General features: G+C 33.2%; 3 protein-coding genes across 5 annotated transcripts; 1 reads left to right on the top strand and 2 right to left on the bottom strand.

The window, feature by feature from the left end:
• Positions 1 to 1,321: 1,321 nt before the first annotated feature.
• Positions 1,322 to 6,069, top strand: LOC124828706 (metal tolerance protein 4-like). The gene is made up of 7 exons (XM_047302068.2): positions 1,322 to 1,726; positions 2,307 to 2,476; positions 2,881 to 3,079; positions 3,843 to 4,021; positions 4,102 to 4,252; positions 4,541 to 4,671; positions 5,582 to 6,069. Exons 1-7 carry the CDS (start codon positions 1,495 to 1,497, stop codon positions 5,759 to 5,761), a joined length of 1,242 nt encoding a protein of 413 aa, XP_047158024.1. The 5' UTR covers positions 1,322 to 1,494; the 3' UTR covers positions 5,762 to 6,069.
• On the bottom strand, positions 6,038 to 8,535 carry LOC124828707 (large ribosomal subunit protein uL16-like). Its single transcript, XM_047302069.2, has 4 exons — positions 8,207 to 8,535; positions 7,139 to 7,640; positions 6,483 to 6,564; positions 6,038 to 6,333 (listed from the first exon to the last, which is right to left on the bottom strand). Exons 1-4 carry the CDS (start codon positions 8,214 to 8,216, stop codon positions 6,265 to 6,267), a joined length of 663 nt encoding a protein of 220 aa, XP_047158025.1. The 5' UTR covers positions 8,217 to 8,535; the 3' UTR covers positions 6,038 to 6,264.
• Positions 8,536 to 9,323: 788 nt separating this feature from the next.
• Positions 9,324 to 23,509, bottom strand: LOC124828705 (putative LRR receptor-like serine/threonine-protein kinase At1g06840). 3 transcript variants are annotated; one of them, XM_088112252.1, is made up of 22 exons: positions 23,180 to 23,509; positions 23,015 to 23,066; positions 22,570 to 22,743; positions 21,759 to 21,909; positions 21,080 to 21,151; positions 20,829 to 20,900; positions 20,425 to 20,568; positions 20,209 to 20,280; positions 20,011 to 20,082; positions 19,298 to 19,372; positions 17,900 to 17,968; positions 17,698 to 17,766; positions 17,506 to 17,577; positions 16,866 to 16,952; positions 16,659 to 16,727; positions 15,957 to 16,444; positions 13,589 to 13,747; positions 12,163 to 12,446; positions 11,765 to 11,816; positions 11,325 to 11,575; positions 10,564 to 10,698; positions 9,324 to 10,040 (listed from the first exon to the last, which is right to left on the bottom strand). In XM_088112252.1, exons 3-22 carry the CDS (start codon positions 22,673 to 22,675, stop codon positions 9,684 to 9,686), a joined length of 2,856 nt encoding a protein of 951 aa, XP_087968378.1. In that variant the 5' UTR covers positions 22,676 to 22,743; positions 23,015 to 23,066; positions 23,180 to 23,509; the 3' UTR covers positions 9,324 to 9,683. The 3 variants fall into 3 exon arrangements, with proteins under 3 accessions (XP_087968378.1, XP_047158022.1, XP_047158023.1); XM_047302066.2 differs by lacking the exon at positions 23,015 to 23,066 and having other exon boundaries at positions 23,180 to 23,508; XM_047302067.2 differs by lacking the exons at positions 23,015 to 23,066; positions 23,180 to 23,509 and adding an exon at positions 23,067 to 23,132.
• Between the last annotated feature and the right edge of the window lie 557 nt (positions 23,510 to 24,066).

Here is a 24,066-nt window from a genome sequence, read left to right as displayed (position 1 = left end):
ATTTCTTACTTTCTTCACAAGAACCTTAAAGGGAACATCCACTCCTTTTTTTTTTGTTATTTATCTGAATTATCCGGCCTCTTTTAAAAAAAATGATAACCCTTCCTTAAATGTTCCTTTTACTTTTAACCTACCATATAAAGTCTATTAACAAGTTATTTACTCCTTTTTCTTCTTTTCTTTTTTATGAAATGTTGATACATTATAAATTACGAACCTCGGTGAAAATATAATTATCACTAAAATAATCTAGTGCTACAATGAAATAAATTTTAAATTTATCATGTTACTAAACAAAACTAATTAGTTTTTGGATATAAATTCAAAATCTCCCTGTGTCATTCAAAATTAATTAATATTTAATAATTACGACATCAAGTAAATTTAATTAATATTTAATAATTTACGACATTAAGTAAAGTTAATTACTATTTAATAATTTATGACGTCAAGTAAATTTAATTGATATTTAATAATTTATGACATCAAGTAAATTTAATTAATATCTAATAATGTATAACACCTTCCTTTCCATGTATTTTTGTTATTATTATAATTTTTTTTTTCCAGAAAACACCATACACACCCAATTTACTAAGTAGGGTATTCTTGTAAGATATGTCGGTAACAACGTGGTCCTTTTTTATTGTACATAGACCCACTCCAATAATAATAATAATAATAAACTAAACAATTTTTTTATAAATTAAAATTAACCTATTTATTATAGAAATTATTTTTATTAATTTTAATTTATGAAAATTCTATATTAAAGAATACACGTTTTTCATATTAAATAAGCTTCTTCGAAACCATATAGCTCATTCCTTCTTTACCCTTATTATTGATCCAACTTTTCTTCCTTCACATTTACACTCGACCTTTTAGTTTTAAATACGATACAAATCTAGAATTAAGAAAATAAAGTACTTTTACTATAACGTACAAAGATTAACTAACACCAAAATTATTTCAATAATAATAATAATCTCAAATTTAATTTCTAATCATATTAACTAGTTAATTGTCATCTTAATAAATTCAATAAAGATTTTCTCACACAAAAATTAATCAACCTATAAAAAAAAGTTAAGAACACATGATACACTTTTGGTAGTTAAACTTTTACTAGCAGTTGTGTCATATTTTACTAATTTCGAATTTCTTGATATTTCTCAAAATTTTAAATTTAGAAAGAAAGAGAAGCATTATTATCACTTTCTAGGGTATAGTACATAGATATTTTTTTGTTAGAGGTCTAGCTCGCAATAAAAGAGAATAATACACTGACGTGAGACACCATTAAACTATTGCACAATAGATTCAAATCGAGTTTATTTTTATGTTAACCCATAGTTTTAATTATAGCCGGCTATATATGATCTGTGTCTAAGGCTATGGATATTATATTTTTGTTAGTTGCGGTTCATTTTCAGAATCTCTGTGAGCCTTGCATGTGTCACGACCTTTGTCCTAGTAGGTTCATCAATCGTCATGGAAACAAGTACGGGTTTGGATCCGACGCTTCCGCTTCTCCAAAAGGACAATTATGAGAACAACTCCGCCAAAAACGGTGGCCGGACTGACCGACTCACTCGTCGGAACTCGGTCAACTCTATCAGAACCTTCTTCTTCTCCAAGCTTCCCGATAAAGTCCGTTCTGGCCTCGACTCCGAGTCTCCCTACGACGGCATTAACCTCTCCTCCACCACCGCCTTAAGCAAAGGTCTATGTCTATATATATGAATATAAGTTTAATGAATATTTGTGTATAAATATGTTTGGTCTTTAATTTTGTATTGAATAACTGTTCACAGAATGTATGATTAAGTTTATATTTGTGTTATGCACATATCACACTGGTGAATTTTGTGTTATGTGTAAAGTCAAATGTCAACAGAGAAATTATTGAAGGCTGTGATGCGTGTTCTTGATGAATCTTGCTTTTTTCTGTGAAGTTCTTGAATAATGTTTTTCTTTTCTTTTTCTTTTTCTTTTTTTTTTATTTTTTTTATTTTTTTGCTAAACTAGTCACCTAGTTTCTCATTTTATAATGTATAGCCTCTACATACTTCTATATAACAATTTATCACTGTCGGGATGTTCTGTGGTGATTTTAAACTGTTAAAGTTTCGGTTATCTTGTAAACGTCGCGGAATATGCTGTGTTTTGGTTTAGAACTTAGATCGAAATGACTGTAGGATGAAATAAATCCTGTGTTTTGGTTTAGACTTAGAACGAGATGACTATAAGATGAAATAAATCGTTTGAGGTTCTTTTTAACTTTGAATTTGGTTGAGCTACAGGGGAAATAGAATACTATGAAAGACAATTAGCTACTCTGAAATCGTTTGAGGAAGTGGACTCTGTGGTGTCATCTGATTGCATTGATGAGGAAGACAGTGCTGGACTAGCTCAACAAGAAAGAGCGATGAGGATTTCTAATTATGCAAATGTAGCATTGTTGATATTAAAGGTGATAGATATGTCATTTTGTGTGTCTGTCTAGAATGCATGTGTTATATCTGAAGTAGCGACCAAGTCATGAAAGGATTCTCTCCAGTGTTTAGAAGAGAATTGATTTTTTGAACTAGCTTAGATCCTGTTGGATAAATGTCTTCACAGTGTAAAAAAAGTAAGAAAGAAAAATAAGTAAGCTTAAAATTATATTATATATAAGTTAAAAGCAGTTTTAGAAGAAACTAAATGAAAAAACTTTTACGTATTAACAATCACGTAAGCTTATTTGGACTTGTGGATGAAGCTTAGTTGATTGTTTAAACTTGTTTAATCATAATTAACTCCTTAAGTGATTGTTTTTCTACTGCCATTATTGATAATTTTTCTGAAAAATAACAATATATACATATCTTTGTCTAGAGTTATGCGACCATAAGGAGTGGGTCAATAGCTATTGCGGCATCAACTTTGGATTCGCTGCTTGATCTCATGGCTGGTGGCATACTTTGGTTCACTCACCTCGCAATGAAGAACATAAATATCTATAAATACCCAATAGGAAAGTTAAGAGTTCAGCCAGTTGGCATTATTATCTTTGCAGCAATCATGGCTACACTTGGTGGGTCAAACTGAATTGAGCTATTCCTGTTTTCTCACTGTCCATTATGCTCTTATATTTTTATTCAAAAGTGTTTCCTTCTCCTGGGAGTTGCATGCCGCAATATCCCTTTTATTTAAATTAAAAAAATTCAGTTAAAAGTTAAAGATTTCTGATTCAGATTTCAATCTGGATGTGCATCAGCTCATGCTTAATGCAAACCAATACGAAGGAATCAAATTTCTTTACTTTTGCTCTTTTCAGTAGAATCTAACTGCTCGAAGTTCTAATGTCTATGGTGAACTTAAAGAGACAATATTGTTTCCCAAACAATAGAACAAAATTCTTAAAGGCTTTCTTATTTACCTAATTAAGGAAAAGGATTCAGCTTAGGTTATAGCTGATAACAGGTTGCTTACAGAATGTCCAATATGATGGGAGATATGTTTAGAATTATTATTTTTTCATTCGACCATAAATCAAAAAGGTCCTAGTATGAGAAAGAATGCTGCAGGCGGTATACCGTCTTCCCCAAGCTTTTAAACCCCACAATTGACAACATACAGCTTCTACCAGAATCAAAGTCTTTAAATTAGTTTTTCTTAATGAAGTGATAGATAAAAGGTGAACTTCAATATGTTGAAGTATACGTTCAAATGTTAATGGTTGTAATCCTACTGCTTTTTAAATTTACATATTTAGTACTCTATAGTTTTCACATATTTGTGTTATTAAAAGTACTGAAATGCATTCGTATATTAACAACTAATTCAATTCACTATAGGCTTTCAGGTATTAATCACAGCTGTACAAAAACTAATAGAAAACAGTCCTAGTGAAATTATGTCCCCGGAACAGATAATATGGTTGTACTCTATTATGCTATTTGCAACAGCAGTGAAGCTTGTGCTCTGGCTTTACTGTAGAAACTCGGCAAACAAGATTGTCCGTGCCTATGCAGATGTATGGTGGTTCTCTTCTGATGTTTCTTTATGAATGAAGTTAAAATACAACTGAACTATCTCAGAAATGCCAACTTGCAGGATCATCAATTTGATGTTGTAACAAACGTGGTTGGATTAGTTGCAGCTGTGCTTGGTGATAAATATTACTGGTGGATCGACCCGATTGGAGCTATTATGCTTGCAATTTACACTATTACAAATTGGTCACGCACTGTCATGGAAAATGCAGGTATATCCTTATCAGCGTTCTGAAACAGACAGATTTTAGCGAGTGTATGTGCCCATGAGAGAAAGCTATAAACGAACATCGATAACTTATTAGCTAAGTTTACGACACTCGTGTCCCATGTTGGGAGACGGATATTAAATCAGGGTTCTCCACTAAGCACAAATGTCGTTAACTCTAGAAAGTAGATTCTTTTACATCTAGCTCTTACTGCTTCAACCACCACTTTTCTCAAGTCCTGGTGTCTATCAAAACTCTACTAATTCTGATTCTGTATAACTTTCTATGTAGTTTCACTGGTGGGACAATCTGCACCTCCTGAAGTTTTGCAGAAGCTCACATATCTCGTTATAAGGCACCCTAGAGTCAAGCGCATTGATACTGTTCGCGCATATACATTTGGGGTTCTGTATTTTGTGGAGGTATGCTCTATTCATACAAAATCGATTTGCCAAAAATTAAACTATAAATGACTACCTATTTGCTGATTTTATCATTCTATATTAGCAACGAACAAATAATGTTAGGGAAGTTATTGTCTAGGTCTAACTCATTATCACAAGAGAAAAAAGCAACGAACAAATAGCCCTGTTCTATTCGTTTTTAATATAGAATGTTAGAAAAGTGATTGTCTAGGTCCAACTCATTTTCACAATAACATTCACGCTGAGCAATTTATGACAATCAGATGCGATGTCTCCAATTGGGTTCAATTTGTTAAATCTTATAAATTACAACTTGAAACTAAATCCAGGTCCGCTTGAATTTATGGAGCACAGACTATCAGAAGCGATTTTGCATCCAATTTTGCCCCAGAAAATCATACAAGTGTCACATGGCATCTAAATTTAATATAGAAATTCATAAAAGAGGAGTGAACCACTTTATAAGTTTTTGATAGACCAACAGTCTCATTTTAAACTTTGTAGTTGATCATATTTAGATAAAACCTGGTCATTATTGTTGTTGTACAGAAATATGCTTTCCTTTCGGGCTTTCCCTTAGTTTTATAGTAGTATTTTTCTTCTATGTACTTAACACTAACATATTTGTGACGACTGAAGGCTTGGGCATATCGATACTTGCACATGGTTTAGACTATATAACTATTTTTTCGTAATGGTTCGCATTAATCCATGCTCGAATTATTGAGAGATAAACTATGTGCATGTATGAAATTGGATGCAATTCTCTGGTAGTACAAATAAAATATATTTCTTCTATCTGGATTATGCTGATTGCATGATTTTTTTAAATCATTAATAAAAATTAAGAAGTCATATTTCAGTACGATTAGATTTTGTCTCTTCATTTGGATTCGGTTTGTAACAGGTTGACATTGAACTGCCAGAAGATTTACCCTTAAAAGAAGCACACGCCATTGGGGAGAGCCTACAGATAAAGCTCGAGAAACTCCCAGAAGTTGAGCGGGCGTTTGTTCATTTAGACTTCGAATGTGATCATAAACCAGAGCACTCAGTTCTCGTCAAACTGCCCAACAATCAGTCTTGAGCACATTTATCAGGTATATGTATAAAACTGCCCAACCTCTGTTGTAGAGTCTATGGCAAATAACTTCTTCACGAAGAACGAAACTTTAAGCAGTAGAGAAGGATCCAGCTGTTTGTTGTGTGAAACGGCAACCATTATGTTTGCAAAAATTTTCCTTTTAATTAAATCGTTATTTAGTTCAGAAGAATTGTTGTCTGGAAAAGACGAAATACGCTAAAAAAACAGAGAAGGGGTCCTTGTAGACCTCGACATCTTTACCACAGTTCAGAAACAATATACACAACAGAAACCATATTTATTTATTTCTATTCCGTTTAAAGTGTGATAGAATAATGAGATTTCAATACAACAAATGTGCGTCTTTCAAGCTCCCAGGGCATTTGGAAGACAGATTGATACATAATTTATAGTTACAGTTCAGACCATAATCAACAGGTAACAAATGAATTCACCAGGTGAAACGAAAAGCCATACATTCAATTAATTTCCTACTGGTAAATGACCTAAGCAGTAGCTGGTAAGAAAGCTCTTCCGGGCGCACGATTTGCCAAAGGTCCGTGACACCCAAGAACCTGAGAAGGACAAAATCAAATAGTCAATCTACTAATCCTAAAGAAAGTCAAATCAAAATTTCCAAGTTCCCTTCTAAGTAAGGGATATAGTGAATCACATTGCAGAAATACTTTTCAAAATCACATTTTATGATCTAAGAAGGACAAACCTTGGCATTGACCCCATCCGGCACAATTCTGTTTTCAGACTTCAACTTCAAATACTCACTTCGACTTAGCTTTGTAAATCCCCTGAAAATTTAAAGAAAACTACTAAATAAACGGCCATTACCACCAAATTAACCTTATTTAAGCAAAAAAAAAAGAGGTTAAATTCAAGCTGGTTAACAATTCTTGATGTTTTTAATCTTTCAAAATATATGAAATTTGATTTTAATATTTTTAAAGAAATTATTAGTTTTTTTTCTCAAAAATAATTCTAATCGTCATTAAATAATGTCGAATATATTTAGACATATAATCTTAATTATCATTCTAATATAGCATATATACATCATGTCATTAATAAACAATAACAGAAATTATTTTTAATACAATGTAGAAGCATCCACATAAAAGAACTAATCATGTATGCCTTTTTAGTTTTAATACAATGTAGAAGCACTATTACTCGATTTTTGCAAATACCAGTTTTAAGAACTAATCTGCAACCAAGTTTTTCGCGCAACTGTTAAAAACTTCCAAATTATTATAACCTCCACTCTATATTCTTAATATTTCAATTTTCCCAACGATTTAGAAGGGGTGTTTATCGATTTCAATCAATCCAAAAACTGATATGTCATATGAAACCAAAATAACTAACCACTTTCTGCTGACAATAATCTTCTGACGGCCAGGGAACTTGAACTTGGCGCGGCGAAGAGCCTCCTGAGCGTGCTGACCATTCCCATCCTTACATCGAACGGAGAGCAGCACCTGTCCAATACTCACTCTCGCGCACGTCCCCTGCGGCTTCCCGAAAGCCCCCCTCATCCCGGTCTGGAGCCTGTCCGCCCCGGCGCACGATAGCATCTTGTTGATACGGAGCACATGGAAGGGGTGCACCCTAACGCGCAGGTGGAACGCGTCCTTTCCCGCGAACTTCGCCATGTACTTGTTGCAGGCTATGCGCGCCGCCTCCAAGGCCTCGCTGGACACGTTCTCCTTCTCCCAGGAGACGAGGTGGACGCAGAAGGGAAACTCGTCCACGCCTTTCTTCTTCATCCCCACGTCGTATATTCGGATCTTTGGATCCGGAACGCCGCGGCAGAACCGCGACTTCGGATACGGCTTGTTCTTTATCTGACGGTAACAACGCGCCGGTCCTGAACCACATCACACGCTCACCGTTACAGAAATTGGTAACACAACTCCTCATCCTCTTTCAATCATCAACTATTCGATCATATCATATCATATCGTTCTTTAGGACAATCATTTCCATTAACCAACTGGTTACAAGTTTTAATAGCCAGCGTAAAATTATTAAATTCTACATTTAACATTTAAATTTAAAATCAATTCATACATAAACCCTACTGTTAACTAAAGTTGATGGAAAACTAGTTTAACTAATTGCTTCATGTTATACTTCAAAAAGTTCTAGGCCTGTTATTAGTTTCTAATTATATAAATGTCACAGAATAGGGTTATATCTAAAGACGAAATGTAAGAAAGTTTACTGAATCAAAACATAAAAGATGAATATTCTATGCTACCAGATAAAGGAATTAAATCATCAAAAAAATTATCTAAATATGACCTAACTAACTACTTTACTAGATTTCTACATTATTCAATGATAATATATTTGGCGTAATACATTGAAGAAGCAGATTTAACATTCAGAAGGAACCGAAAGAAAAAAAAAAGAGAGATTGTTGTGGCTTACTTCTTCCCATTATGTTTGAGTTGCGTTGATGAAACAGTCCAAGAGTTTAAGAAAGAGGGGGAGAAGATGGTGGTCCTTTTATACCCTTCGGAGGTGCACGCGGTTTGTGATCGTGTGCGTATGGGCGTGCGTCATGTTTACTTGCATGGGCCCGTTTTGGGTGTCGGCCCAGAATGTTCGAGAAAAGGTTAGCTTTTTGGACCCGTCATTGAGGCCCAATCAGACCACTTTCAGGTAAGCCTTTTAAGTTCCACCGACTTAAAATGATTTGGTAAAACTCGCCATCTATAAAATGTTATAATAATTACCATGATTTATTATTAAGTACATATAATAAAATAATTTTAAAAAAAAAAAAAGTGCTCCTAATTTAACGAAATGTTCCATTTTTATTTTTAATAATAAATGCACCAAATACACCCAACAGGCACGGATGTATTAAAATATCTATTTAGTGTATGTTTCTCATAAAACTTTTAAAATTGTGTATTAAAATAAATTACACCACTCATTCAAACACTAGTAAGTCACTTGCACAGAAGTTAAACTCCTATTCTTTAATGGTTCTTTATTTACCGTTGTGTTGTTCCACTTCTTTATTCTCGAACCTCACCATTAAATCATCAAGACAATGATAGAACTAACATTTGAACATAGAATCTAATTTCTATATTCCGTTACTGTCATTGAATACATGGCTAACAAAACAAAAATTTATACTATAATTAATTTTTAAAATAATTATTGCGAAAGATAATAAAATTAATACAGGATAAAATATCTTTACAATATTGTGTTTATACTATTTACTTCCGAACAGTCCTTATAATTAAAATTTTAACATTTCAAGTCCGGAAGTAAATAAAGTTGCATTTAACTGTATACTCAACCGAAGGATGAAAAATAGAGATTATAGACAAAATTCTTTCATCAAGTATATATTATGAACTTTTTAAACAGCAGTGGAATTCTTTTTCATTTTGATGACAATCTCAACTTTGAAATCCTTCCAATTTATAGCATACAATAAAAAGGTAAAGAAACAGATAATCAAAAAATAGTAATTTATAAACATGGTTCAAGAGGGAAGCTACTCTTTTTAGCCAGTAGGATTAGATTAGAGTATCAGTAAACAGTTTGAATAATTCCATAAATGAAAAGTTCAAACTTAACCAAAATAAAGAAAGAAAGAAAAAACTTAAAACATTTGAATAAGCTACTTCAAACATAATTCAACTCCCTAGTACTTATCTAGCACTACATACAAACAACCAGTGAGCATATGATGGTATACAAAATCGATGTTATTTACCAGCTAGAGCTCTATCAGTATATCATATTATACAGAGAAGAAAATTTAAAGGGTGAAAATGAAAAGCAGTAACCATATGGCCAAATTATTTAATGCACAGGCTAATGACAACCTCATTTGAATCACCATGATTGCAGAAGGTAATAATTTTTAACTTGTATAGTTCTATCTTGGCTTGATGCTTGGTATTACTCCACTAACAAGATCGCTACCAGACACATCCCCTGATACAAAAGGAGTCTTCATAGCAGAAGCAGAGGATGAAGATGGTATACTGTGAATGTCAGTTTTGCCAGAATCACTGGACATAAATTCAGCTTTCTTGGTATCTGATTCTGGCATTGTGGACCATATGTTTTCAAGCTCTCTAACCACTTCTGCCATTCTAGGCCGTGCCTCTGGCTCATCTTCGCAACACTTCAAGGCCAATGTCAAAAATTTCTCCACATGCTCAGATGGATAAGACCCCATGCGTCCATCGATAATTGAAAATATTACACCTGATTGGTACGCAATATTAACCTGAATAGAATTCAGAAAAGTTAGTGCAAAGGTGAATTTGGGGTATCCCCAAGCCAAAAGCTAGAGACTGATCTCACCAAGTACTCAGATTAGTTTATAAGACTGAAAGATTTAGAAAAGTAAATTGTCAAACACTCTATTATTTGACATCTTAAGGCATAGGAAATGGTTGAAGGAATATTTACACGACAAAAACAAAAGGATAGACAGACATTACTTGAAAATTCTTTAATTTGATTCAACCTATGATGTGAAATACTTAGTTATGCTGCTGTCTACCCAAAATCTTCGATTAAAGGAATAATAGTTGGACATCAATAACCAAAAAAAAAAAGAACCTTTGTTGACGAGAATTTATGTAGAGAGAAAGGACGCTCTCTGTCTTTATATTGAGGTGACATGATTCAATTACAAACAACACTCAAACTATATGAGGGTGAAGTATAATGAGACAGCAGAAAAAGTTCCAGCTGTTATCAGTAGGGAAAAGGGAGAGAAAAGAGGTTCTACAATAAGCAAATACCTCTCTAACAATATTTTTTCCGTGTGAGATAGGATGCATCCCAGTCAAAAGTTCCAGAAATACAACACCAAGACTATAAACATCACTCTTGTCAGTCAACTTGTGAGTTAAGAAGTACTCTGGATCAAGGTAACCCTGCATATTCAAAACAGTGAGAAAAATAGATTAAAACTCACCAAGTAAACAAAAGTCAACCCTTCAAAAACCATGTTGAGATACTATTTCATTACTGAAGCTTAATTGGACGGAGACAACTGCATGAGTGAAGCATGATATAACCTAAAAAGTTAACCCATCTTGCTAAATTGGTCATCCTTATAAGTTATATACCATTATTTAATCTCTAATCAATGTACGACTTGGTGCTATCACAGCAAGCTCTAATACTTTTGAAGTTTTAATACCTGTTCTTTTCTCAAAAGAAACACTCCTAACATTGGCCTTAACTAGGTCAACCTCTATAGTTTTCTCAAAACCATTATTTTCTTTTGAACATTACTATATGCTCTATATACTACTACTCGATGCTAGCAGCCTTTTCCATGGTATTAATTTGGCTTGTTAATAATACAGTGCAGAGATAGTTGCTAAGATATCATTGATCTGCTGTTCCTATACTTATTTATCCATTACAGCTTACACTAATAGTATTTATACAAGTGCCAAGATAGATTAGTAATTCAACAATATGATTTATAATCTTGTAATTATTATTCATGTTCACTATTTAGCAAAACCAAATCCAATCATGAAACCCTTACCGGGGTCCCCTTTACCACCGTAGATACATGACCAGGAACAACTCCTTCCATATCTGGAACTGGGGCAAGCCGCGAAAGTCCAAAATCAGCCACTTTTGCCGAAAATTTAGAGTCTAATAATATGTTGCTGGCCTTTACGTCTCGGTGGAATATTGGAGGATCAGCTTCTGTGTGTAGATACATGAGGCCTTTAGCTGCCCCTAGTGCAATTTTCAATCTCATGGCAAAAGTCAAGGGTTCTTTCGCTGTAACTGTAAACAATAGGCTTACCCTTTAGAGAGACATCTTAGAAAGGAAATTAGGCACACAATTATGTAGGTTGGGCTTCGAGACAAGTAATATGTTCAAAGCATACGTGGCTACTCATTCATCAGAATAATGCAATGAAACCAAAATCTTAATAATTTCAGAATATTAGAAAATAAGAGCATAATTTATACCTGAAAGGTGATCCCTCAATGTGCCATTAGACATAAATTCATAAACCAGCATCTGCAAGTATGAAGCAGCAAGCCAAATGGAAGGAATTCAATATAGTCAGCAAGAAAGTTTAAGTCATGCATGAATATCAAAATCCAAATTTCAATAACAGCTGGATGTGAGTTTCGACCTACATATAACTTCCTTCCTTTTGTTTAAAATGGTTCTAGCTAAGCCCGTAAGTGCTTGTTTCTTAATTTTTGTACAAATAACTTCCTCTAGGAGTTAAAAAGGGGTAGAAATCTATGGGATTATTGGATATTAACTTCCACAAAGGACATCACGAATTAAGAAAATCATTAAGATTACGAAGTAAAATAGTGAGTGTTAAATTTTATGAATTTGGAAAAAGAATTACCTGTTCACCTTCTTCATCACAGTATCCAATCAGAGAAACAAGGTTGCGATGATGTAACCTTGATAGTAATGATATTTCTGTAAGGAACTCCTTCTCACCTTGCAGAGATCCCTCTTGAGCACGTTTTATGGCAACAATTGTGCCATCAGAAAGAGTCCCTTTATAAACCTTCCCATAGCCACCTTGTCCAACTTGAGCAGAAATGCTGAAATTGTTTGTGGCGGAGGACAATTCTCCATAAGTAAAGGCCCTTACACCATCAATTTTTATAGAGATTTTAGATGCTGCAAATAAACGTAAGTCTATGTGAATAGAGAAGACTTTATTAATAAATCAATCATTAACCAATCAGATATGGTTTGTAGTCATAGTACCACATAATTTTTTTGATTCCATCATATCAAGTTCAAACAGGAAGAAAAATGGATATAATTCCACCAAGAATGTTGAAGTTCTGATGGGAAAAACTTAAAACAATAGTAATTTTATACCTAGTGTAAACTATATCTTTACAGCTTATAGATGAATATCCAAACTGCAGTTAAATTGATTATACGTTTTGAAAAACACTAAAAACAAGTATAGCCAATGTTGCGGTATTAGCACCTCCTTGGTCATAAGTATCCAATTTACAAGCAAGGCTGATGATTACAATACAAATCATGATAAGAAGGGATAAAATTCGATTTGAGCAACCTGCAACCACATGAGCTTCTCAATACACAAGCATCTTTAATATTACAAGATTAACAAGCTACATAGCATGACGGTCTTGAGCTAAACTTCTTGGTTCTCCTATGATTTTTCAACTTTGATTAGATACAACGTAAAAATTCATACAAACATATATATATTTCAGTGGCAGAAGTCTTGTCTTTTTATTAATGTCTTATATCTTGTCCCCACACTCCCCAACCCCATAAAAATGTCTCTCTTTTTCTGTATACTGGTTATGGCCTAGAGCTATCTTTGGTGTTCTGTTCATAGCTGTTCACAAGGCCATTGTTATTTCTGAATTCTGATTTGCAAACATTACGAGCTTTGCTGTGTTAAATTTTGTCACGTTCCTTGTTGTGTATAGGATTCAGTTCACCCTCCTCCCTTCCTACTAGTCGTATTTTCTCTCGTTTTTATTTAATCAATTTTCTCTTAACAAAATCTAAGAAAAATATCCAAGGACATTTATCAATGAATGCAACAAAAAGAGACAGAACATCTTAGAACTATTTCAAGAAATCAATTTATTATGACATGTCCACAGAAGCCATCCCAAAGGTAAATATGACATTAAAAGAAACTATATTTCAGATATGGTTCAGGCAATAATAATAACACCAAGACTTCTCATCGTGAAGAGGAAGAGCACTTAAAACAATTTAAAGAGGAAAGTAGCAATACAGCTGATAATTCATGTTACAGAACTCACCCTGACGTCGCTTTGAAACAGTATGGTAGCCTCTCATTTTGATTCTCAATATAAGAAGGGTAACAATTGCAGATAATGTCACTGCACAAGCAATTGCCCCTACAACTATGCCAACCAGTGCACCTGTGCTTATTCCTGATTTTGAATCCTTGCCAATTTCTGCAACAACAATATGGGCAGTATGAAGACAGTCCTGTGACAGTTATCAAATATGATATTCAATATTTGGAAGTACAGCACACATTTGTGCAAACAAAATTGGAAAAGTGGACATAATGTGTGTGATACAAGATCCTCTCCTTTTGACTCCTAATACTCCAATACCTAAAACAGAAAGGCCATGTGAAAGCTATCAGGAGTTAGCAAAAATGATGCATTAGGGTATTGGTCAAAAGTGGCACTTTATCTTCTTCATCTTCTTATGAAGCTTGGACATGCCTCACAAATGGTGTGTCCCCATGTGCAACACATATCGAGCACCAACACATGTAAAACACATCGATGAAGTGTCAAATTTGACAGACTTTTTTTTTGTTTGGAAGATAATTTTGACATGCCTCAAACACAATGTTAATAATGACAAATACAATGATTTTTTAAAAACCCATAAACTTGTAAACTCATTGCATAAGTTGATTTTTATGTTATGATTACATAAATAAGGAACAAATCTTATACTATCACTACTTTCACTTTTTGAATATTAGATAGATGGATTAAATTCATTTTTGTATTAGGTAACAATATATTTATATTATTATATATGGCTAACCTTGTTTATAGATGATATTGAGTACATAAATTATTGGTTGTTAAATTAAATAATTCATAATGATCTAATATATAAATTTGTATCCCATCTCCAACATTTTCGACACTACACATGTCAGTGTCGAGTTCGATGTCAATACCCGTGCTACATTTTGCAAATTATTAATGGATATTAGGGTTTGGTTATAAGACAACATAGCTTCACTAGGAAAGGGGATGCAGGAAAGGAAACTATTTAAAGGACAAGAATTTATGTTGTTGGTGGGTTGAAGGATTAGCTAAATCCGGACTTATTTCTTCCTTTTTGATTCCTCTATAATTTCACTACAACTTTATTTGCTGTTTTCTTTCATTAATTCACAGATTTGAATAGCTATAAATTAGTCATGTATTATTTAGACAGATTTGATATGATAGAAGAGTTTTTACTCTAAACCCTAAATTTCTTGTAGTGCCCTAGGAACTTTCAGTTTCTCACTTTTCAATCCCAATTTTTCTTGAGTTTTGATTCATGAAATCTTGTTTGGTGGGAATTTGTTCCTCTCAATTAAATGTGTATGTTATGTTCTGGTACACCTAAAGTCTCATATTCCTCAGAAGTTGTTGACGTCAAGATCAATTTAAATACATTTTATTCTCCCAAACCTTGTCTTTAGTTTCGACTCCTAAAAGACTATTGAACATACCAAAAAAAGATAATTACAATTATTTTTTTATTGGCCAACTCAGTGGGAAGCATTACTTTAGTTGAGTTTCAATTCAACACCTTTATGAAAGGGAAGGAATTGTGGGGGCATGTTGATGGGCCTGTCCAGCTCCCAAAAACTAGGGGTGTACACAGGTCAGCTTAGGTTGTGTTTGGACAAACCCATTACACACCCAATAAAAATATCTCGAGTTGGGTCAGATTTTGACATTTTTTTTAGACTCAAGTCAATTAATTGGGCCACAGTTTTTGTTTTGCTAAATTTTGTAATTTCAAAACACATATTGTTACATATTTTAAAATATTATTTTAAAAAAGCAGACTATATTATTTAATATTTAAATAACTTATTTTTTCAAAAATGCACTTTTAGTTAATAGAGTAATGGAGTAAATTTAAAAATAGTAATATTACTACAGCTATTAACATTATTTAATAACTTTGGTAGATTAAGTTGGGTTGGGTCTGAAGTTTAAACTTGTCACCTAACAGTAGAAAATTGGGTCAGATTGGATGGGGTTGGATTAGGTTTGATCCAATCACAAAGAAACAAAACCCATCAGAGATAGTTTGGGACTTTGAAATAAGGAGCATATCCCCTACATTCATGAATAGGAAGGGAAAAAAGGAAACAAGACAACGATAGAAAACTTCCTAAAGAATATCCAGTCTGATTTGGTTCATATTTGGTCCTTTAAACTTAATCCTAACAGCAGGCACAGAGTCATCTACCAGATTCGACATAACTTTTAAACTTTTATCTTGTTTTGTTTTGTCCACACACGGTATGTATAAAATCAAACATGAAACAAGTAGTTTTGTTAAAAGCATGCATCAATCCTTATTCCATCAAAGCAATCTAGCAGATCCAAAGTAGTTTCCAAGACTTACCATCCTCGTAAAGACCCAAAAGATCGAAGGCAAGCAGTTCATAAGGTCCAAATAGATCACTGTCTTGAATTAGCCATCCTGTGAACATGCTTCTGATCCGTAGGAGCTCACTTCTATTGAAAGTATGATTGCTAGTGTTATTAACATATAGAGGAAAAAATTTCAAGTCCATTCTCAATCGAGGTCCTGCTTGCCAATAAAAAGTATATTCTAGCTGATCAGTAGATAATTGAAGACCAGTAGTCATGTAGGTCTCAAAATCATCCAAATACGGAGTAAAGTCTGAAAATCCAGGACTTTTCAGCCGATAGGCAACAAGCAATGGAAGTGCACAGAAACAATCAACAGAGTACTCATAAGGAGGAGGGCATGCTTGAGGTTTACATGAACTGGAGTTTGTAGTGAATGAGCCATTTGTTACAGTAGCACCACCAGGTCCACAGAAGTGATCAAGGGTTTTGTTTGAGCAAAGGGGATTCCCATCAAGCCTGAAATACATTTTTTTTTTAAATAATGACATGTGAAGCTATTTAAAAAAGACGGGATGATGCTGAATCCAATGCTATATTCTTGACCTTAGGCCTAGTGACTGTAATGTTTAGAACATGCATAACAAGGAGGAAAAATATGAAAATCTCCAATCTGCACCACAATGATTTAAGAACAAACTGACAATAATAGCTGATAAGTTTAGAACCGTACACAACTGTGACGTTTGGAGGAAGATCAATACTTCCTGATATAGCTGTAAGGCTATTATTTTGCAACTCCCTGCATGATCAGAAACGAAAGCTCAGCGAAGCAGAATGTACTGAGTAGCGTCTACTACACAGAGGGACATACAGATAAACAAATGATATTAGCATGGTGAAATTCCCAAAATGGGAAATTTATCACTTAAGATCTTACAAAAGAAAGTTTTCTGTTCCATTTGAAGTCTTATTCGTCCAAATAGAGGATGAAACAGTGCCATTCAATGAATTGTTTGCAAGTGACCTGCCCAATAGAATGATAGAAGAAAATATAATTTTTTATAACTTGATTGATTAAATAAGAAATATAAAAGTTTAATACTTCGATATCAAACATCTGGTAGGAAACAACCTCTTATTACAAAGGCCTATTAAAAAAGAAACAAGGAAAAAGGAAAATACAGCTCTTTGTTTTGATTAAAACAGCTGTAAAATCTGTTAGTTATAGTTGTGGGTTGAAGGGAGGTTATGTACAGAGAGGTGTTTACGTCCGGGAAAAGGGGGAGAGAAATAGTTTTGTTGTGGGAGGTTGCTAGACCCTCGAAGTGCCAGTGGATGTATTGTGAACACTTAGTGCAATTGGAAGAAATATACAAAACTCTCATTTTTTTCCCTTTGAGAATTCTTTTTGTAAGAACTTCTGATCCAGTTTCTATAAACATCAGTAATCCAATATATGATCTATAAGTGACATAAGGTGGGAGACAGTAGTAACTCTTGTCTGGCTTATAGAATGTATAAATAAATTTATATAGCTTGATGTAAAAGAAAAGAGGACAAAACAGAAAACAACTTACAACTTCTGAAGACGTGGAAGATCAACAAAGTAAGATGGAATATTTCCAGTTAGGTGGTTGTTTGATAAATCACTGCACATATCTCAAGAGGTCAAGAACTAACATATTTGGAAAATATTGGCAAAATGACATATGGAATCCAAATAATTAAACATAAAATCGTACAACAGATGAAATGATAGAGACTCTCACATGGTTGTGATATTCTCAGAAAGCTTATTGGCAGGAATTGATTCGTTCAACTGGTTGAAACTAAGGTCACTGAAATTTACACAAATAATAGAATAACCACAGTTACAAACTGCACTAGAAATTTTCTTTTCCAAACACGTATATTCGAATCTTCATTTTTCAGGAAAAGATACTTCTCTTTATTACAGATAACTGAACTTACAGATAAAGAAGGTGAGGTATCCTGCTTAAGTCAGGAACTGGTCCTGTCAAACTGCAATTCCTAAGGCTCCTAATAATACCAATAAACCATTAATAAGATTTAGACAGTCAATCTTGACATCAAGCCCTTCGTCTTGACCAAATTAAATTTTCTTCTCTGGTGAGAAATTTATTTAGCAGAGGATAGAAGAAATATATAGTGATTGCATGTTCTCCTCCAATAGTGTGCAAGAGCCCATTCAAATCATTCCAAACCGTAAAATCAATCTAAAGAACCAAATATTGAACAAAACCTTAGCTGAAAAACTAAGCTTTTCAGTTAAGTTTGCTTTTGGTTTTCAAGTTCAAAAACCGAACCACAAACATACTAAACTTAGTGGTTTCCATATTATAATCTTAAACTTCTAGGATTTGTCTATTATATTTCAGTAATGAAAAGGAATTTTATTATGTATTTGACATTTTATCAAATAACAGTTGTCCATAAATGAAAAATAGGCGTCATAGAAATTCATGCATCGCTTTGGAGCTCTACACTTACTATATATATAATGCAATTTCATTTGGTTGCTGACTGAATATAGTCTTTTCAATTTTTTTTATAAAAAAGAGACAAAACCAAAATATATAAACCGATCCAAACAAAGAAGACTGGGTTGGCAAGTATGGACTTTATATTATTCTGGAACAGATACCAAAAGCCTTTTCTTTAGACAACTACAAAAATCCTTCCAAATAAAGACAAGAAACTTTCTAAACAATGAGAATAGTTGAGAGTAAAAAGAGAATATAAAATTGGAGGGCTTACAAGATCCCTCTTGTGATCTTCTATTTATAATGATAGAAACTGATACAATGGAAGAGGAAAGATCAACAGACTACCCTAGATTCCTAGGTACAACTCATAGAGTGCACTAGACTTCTAGGTACAAGACTAGGTACTAATCATGATTACAGCAGATAAATGGTTCCCAATGCACTACTTATTACTTATTTCAACAAGAACATCACACATAAGCATTAGTAACAGAGCATCATTGCTAGTGAATAACACGATACTCATTTGAGGGAGAGAATGTTAGTTGTGTCAAACTCATTGAGTCATAAATTCATAATGCTCTATGTGCATAACAATAAATGGTGCTCTACCAAGGATTCAAATGTCTAAATATGATTTCCACAAGCACTTCTTATTTAAACCTTTTTTTTCCCTCTGCTTACATATCATATATATCTAAGACTTCTCCCTTTTGTATGATTATCGCTCCTACTATAAGAAATCAATCATAAGGTTATAGTATCTCAAATTGGTACTTCACCATTAACATTTAAAATAAAGACTTAGGCACCTGAACTTGCAAAACCCATTAAAGAACAAGGAATTACAGAATTCACTTACATCTTCAACAACTTTGACATGTTGCCATACGTATCAGGAATACTATTTCCTTCAAAGTTATTGTTATCAAGTTGACTGCAAAAGCAAGATAAAGAAACATTTTAAAAATCTAATTAAACATCAAGGAATATTTATTAAAACAGTCAACAATAAGTAGAACACATCAGAAAAGGATTAAAAGTTTTACAGTGACAAATGTAGCAAATATCAAATATTGATGCAACAAAATCTATGATAGATGACTTAGCTGGCAAAGTAGCCAGCCCTGTTTTCCACTACTTGCCAAGCAATTTCACTTCTTACAACCTAAGGTTGATCAAAACCTAAAGCATCAGATGGCATTGAAATAAAATTCCATTTCTCTACTTGGTACAAGGTGTTCATATCATGATCATTTTCCTTGTGCTTTCAGAAGTATTCTCAATTCTTCCTTTTTAAAGAATAAAGAGGACCTTTTTTGTCCTTTTCTTTGCTTAGCTGTCACAGTAAAATCAATACAATACACATTCTGTTTTTTCTCTGAAATCTAATAAGATGTCCCTTGAAACTAGTTCGATGCGTTTTTCCATCCAAAAATAAAAAAGAAACAAAACTATACATGCTTATATATATATATATATATATATATATATATATATATATATATATATGTATGTATGTATATATATATACATATATATATACATATATTATTTAAACAATAAGAAACCTACATGATAAGTAATTTTGGCAACTTGTACAGCTCAGGGGGAAGATATCCAGATAAGTTGTTATTGTCGAGAAGACTGCAGAAACAGAGATGCATCTTTTGAGCAAGATATAAGCATGATCGTTAAGAATTAAAAAAAAAAAAAACACATGGGAAAATGTTAATAGATGCAGATGTCAACGATATCCAATTACCAACTTACAGGTGAACAAGATTTGGTAATCGAGAAAGCTCTGGTGGGATTTGCCCGCTGAGTGAGTTGTTGTTCATGTGACTGCTCCATTGAGGGGAGGGGTATTAAACATTATTTTCTTTCTATTTTCTAGGTCAGGATAAAAAATGTTGAGAAATAAAATTGTTAACATAAAAATAGAAAGAGTGGTCATTCTTAAACCACATTTTCGTGTCAAAAACTTACAAATGCTTTGTCTTGTTCAGATTTGCAAATGACGTAGGTAGAGGTCCTGATATATGGTTCTGATCTATTTGTATTCTATCCAGGTTTGGAAGATAGCCAATCTCCTCTGGTAGTGAACCTGTTAAATTATTTCCATTCAGGAGCCTGCAAAAAACACATTTGATGAGAAACAATGTAGAAACTTTGCAACTCTTGTTATATTACTACTCCTTTATTCGTACAACCATTAAAAACAATCTTTTACCCCTTAAGGAAACAATATTTAAATTCAATTTATATAATCAACTCATAATTCAAGCAATGACAAGGATGTTTATGCATTAATACTTCTAAAATGTAATAAAACAACTGAATTGTTCAATCAATTTGATGGACAACATACATGCCTAAAGGGCTCAACTTACAATAGTTCCAAAGATTTGATATTGCCAACTTCCTTTGGAATACTGCCACTTATGTTGTTCCACATAAAGTTCCTTTAGAATACAAATAAAAACATGTATCAGAGGAAGTAGGTAAATAAAAGCTACAAAGGGGTAAAAAACTCAAATTAGCGAAATCCCCTACTCAAGCGAAAATGGTATCTAGCAAATGCTAAACTGAATATTGTTCAGAATATTTGTCCTTTCAAACATCAGATCAAATATTTTCTTACAATCTTTTCATGTATGTTAATTTGCCAAGCTCTGGTGCCAAGGTTCCAGACAGTTGCAAACTCAGTAATTGCCTACAGCCAAGAAAAAACAAACTCAATGGAGTAGAAGTGAAAAGAAAGCTCTCAATTCTCACACAGATTGATAGATCTGCATTATAAGTATTGAATTATTGACGTCAGAAATAAAAGGAAATTGATTATTGATCAAGCATGTAAATTTATCAAAATATGCTGAAAAGATCATCATAAAGAAGTGTTCACTTGTTGTGTCCCTCAGCTCTCATCCTGTTTAGGTGATTATACTGATTTCTAGAGGACAGCTTATAAACTATAGAGTAGGAGGATGTTTAACCCACAATAACGACTGAATCTATTTGCAACCTATGAAAGAGAGTTAGAGAGAGCAACAAAGGAGGAAGGCTAGCAACACTCTACACTCACCTCAGCTAAAATTTAATGAAAATCACTAACTTTGGTGGATCCAAATCTAAATCAAGAGCGTGAATCATTAAATAAGATGACCCACCAAAATTTCCGATTTCCAATAAATTATAGTCAATAATGGAGAAAATCTTAGAGAAAGAGAGTGCCGCAAGCACTTTTCTTATAAAAGAAGGACAAAGGAAATGTTAATATCAATTATGAAAAAGAAATGCCGAGTAGAAGATATAATTCATACAATTCTTCAACATGCAGATAGCCATCCTCCTGTGTTTCATTGAAGCACAAAACTCCTTTCCACCTTGATGTACATGGGTCTCCATGATTCCAATTGCTTAAATTTCCATTAGGATCAATCAAACTACTCTTAATGGCTATCAATGCTTCAACTGCACATTAATTCAAATGAGAACATCATATCATCAATAGAACCAACAAATACAGTACACATCACAAGCAACACTTCACAGCTCCTACCTAGTTTTTTTTTTCTTTTATTAGAATAATGGGTTCTCTTACTCCATTCTCAATTTTTAAAAAAAGTCTGGGTATTATTGTTGTAAGAGACACTTGCATATCATATTTTCAGATTTTATAGCAATTTCACACGTGATCTTTTCGATCATAGTTATACATAGAAACAATAGCGTATGCTATGACATATTACATAAATCACTCCGCAAAGATAAGAGCTACCGCTTCGACAAACACTTGTATACCATCAAAGAGAAGCTATCCCGAAACATGTATCTCAAAATCTTAAGTTGTTAGGTGAAAATAAATGGTTTTTAATAGTACATCCCTTGCACAGCCCCTCATGCAAGGGTCCTTTGAGATAAAGAATGATTAGTGCACAAGTCCAGCTACCCTGTGTTTAAATTCCAATTTTTATGTAGAGGAATAGAGAAGACAAGAATAAGACTCTAAACTAAATAATTTAATTACAGAGACTCTTACATAATGTCATGAATGAACCAACTAGTCAAAAAACATCAGTGCATTCCTAATAGAAGCAAATCAATCAGGGAATACAAAAAAAAAAAAAATACCTTCAACAGTGCTAGTGATGTTATTCTGCCCAGCAGCATGTAGCAAATAGCAACAAAACCACAGGATGACAACAACTTCATGCTTGAAACTCTTTGAAAGATACATCCCAAAAATGCAAAAGCACTAGAACTCTCAAATATCTCTCATGAACTAGGCAGTGTACTTTTCTCTCCCTGATAACAACAAAACCATGTGAAAAATTGAGAGGAGAATCTCTACTTTTCATTGAAAAATTGCATTAAAATAAAGGATTAATGTCGATTAGCAACTAAGAGATTCATACAACTATGTTTCACATAAAAAGGCGATCAATACACATGTGTGCAGATATATTCAGCTGAAATTGACTGATAATGGACTAGTATAGACTGATACATCTACACTACAATTATCTCATTCCAAGTAAGAAGCATGAATACAAGTTCAAATCCCAGCAACTCTTACACTAAAGCAAAACCGAATTCAGAAACAACCCTTTGAAACTAGAGGAGAATACCTGAGACAAGAGAAGAAAAACTGAAGCCAAAATACAAAAAGACTCAAACTTTGAAAGAAGTAGATAAATAAAAATAAAAAAAGTAACATATGGGTGTGCGACATGTTAAGTACCAAGAAGGTGAAAGTGAAAGGGCGTCACAGTATGCGATGGTTCTTGGGTATTGTCTTGTCTGGGAGACCAGGTCGCCACAACAAGAAATGCAGCAGAAAATGTGGGGGATTGATGATGTGGGAAGGCCATGTTTTTCACAACTGTGGATTTGAACCAAATGCATTAAAATATTGGTGAAAGAAAAAAGAAATAAAGAAGCTCTGAAATGAGAGGGTGGACGAATTTGACTTTTATGATACATGAACCAGACATTCACTACACCCAAAATCAGCATGAAAATGCCTCTGGCAAGAGACAACAACCAACTACCACCCAGAGATTCAATCATTATTTTTCTTTAAAATATTGCTATAATTTATTTATCGCAAAATAATATACTAATCAAACATCAAAATTAAATTAAATCATCATTAAATGAAAATGTTTTTAACAATTATAAGATTTTTTTCACTCAAATAATACATATGCATTCAAAAAACATAAATAATATGATTTTTTAAGTTTTGAAAAAATTAAATTCTGAAATATGATTAGAAGAATTGTTGGAAAAATAAGTTAAAATTCAGTTTCTGTTTATTGAATCAAAATTTTCATTTCTTAATTTAAAAAAGAAAAATATATCAAAAATTATAAAAAAAATAACATAATTCAGAATTCAATTTTTCAACATTAAAAAAAATACTATTTACATAAATATTTCTCGGAGAGTAAATTTTAATTCCAGATATGTTATTTGATAAAAAAGAAAAAAAACCATTTATTGCAGTTTTTAACCAGCTTCAATAGTGTTATTTCAAAGTCCTTGATAGCGGTGTCGGCTAATTAAGAAAGAATAAAATAATGAAATAAAAATTAAGAAACTAAAATTTATTCACTGTAACTCCAA

Source organism: Vigna umbellata, chromosome 4, assembly GCF_029865625.1.
Source record: "Vigna umbellata cultivar VRB3 chromosome 4, Vumbellata_1.0, whole genome shotgun sequence".
Classification (NCBI taxonomy): domain Eukaryota; kingdom Viridiplantae; phylum Streptophyta; class Magnoliopsida; order Fabales; family Fabaceae; genus Vigna; species Vigna umbellata.
Note: the sequence above shows the minus strand (reverse complement) of the source record. Positions and strands in the feature narration are given on the sequence as shown.

Bases quoted from the DNA above. Each gene is read 5' to 3' on its own strand.
- LOC124828705 (XM_088112252.1), bottom strand. From the start codon at position 22,675: ATGTATCTTTCAAAGAGTTTCAAGCATGAAGTTGTTGTCATCCTGTGG. The intron at 21,152-21,758 runs GTATGAATTATA...TCTTGGCTGTAG, and splicing joins TATCTGCATGTTGAAGAATT to GCAATTACTGAGTTTGCAAC. The intron at 12,447-13,588 runs GTGAGTTCTGTA...GTTTATTTGCAG, and splicing joins TGTTTCAAAGCGACGTCAGG to CATCTAAAATCTCTATAAAA.
- LOC124828706 (XM_047302068.2), top strand. From the start codon at position 1,495: ATGGAAACAAGTACGGGTTTGGATCCGACGCTTCCGCTTCTCCAAAAG. The intron at 3,080-3,842 runs GTGGGTCAAACT...AATTCACTATAG, and splicing joins AGCAATCATGGCTACACTTG to GCTTTCAGGTATTAATCACA. The intron at 4,253-4,540 runs GTATATCCTTAT...CTTTCTATGTAG, and splicing joins CACTGTCATGGAAAATGCAG to TTTCACTGGTGGGACAATCT.
- LOC124828707 (XM_047302069.2), bottom strand. The intron at 6,565-7,138 runs GTTAGTTATTTT...TTAAATTTTCAG, and splicing joins ATTATTGTCAGCAGAAAGTG to GGGATTTACAAAGCTAAGTC. The intron at 6,334-6,482 runs GTTTGTCCTTCT...TGTCCTTCTCAG, and splicing joins CGGATGGGGTCAATGCCAAG to GTTCTTGGGTGTCACGGACC.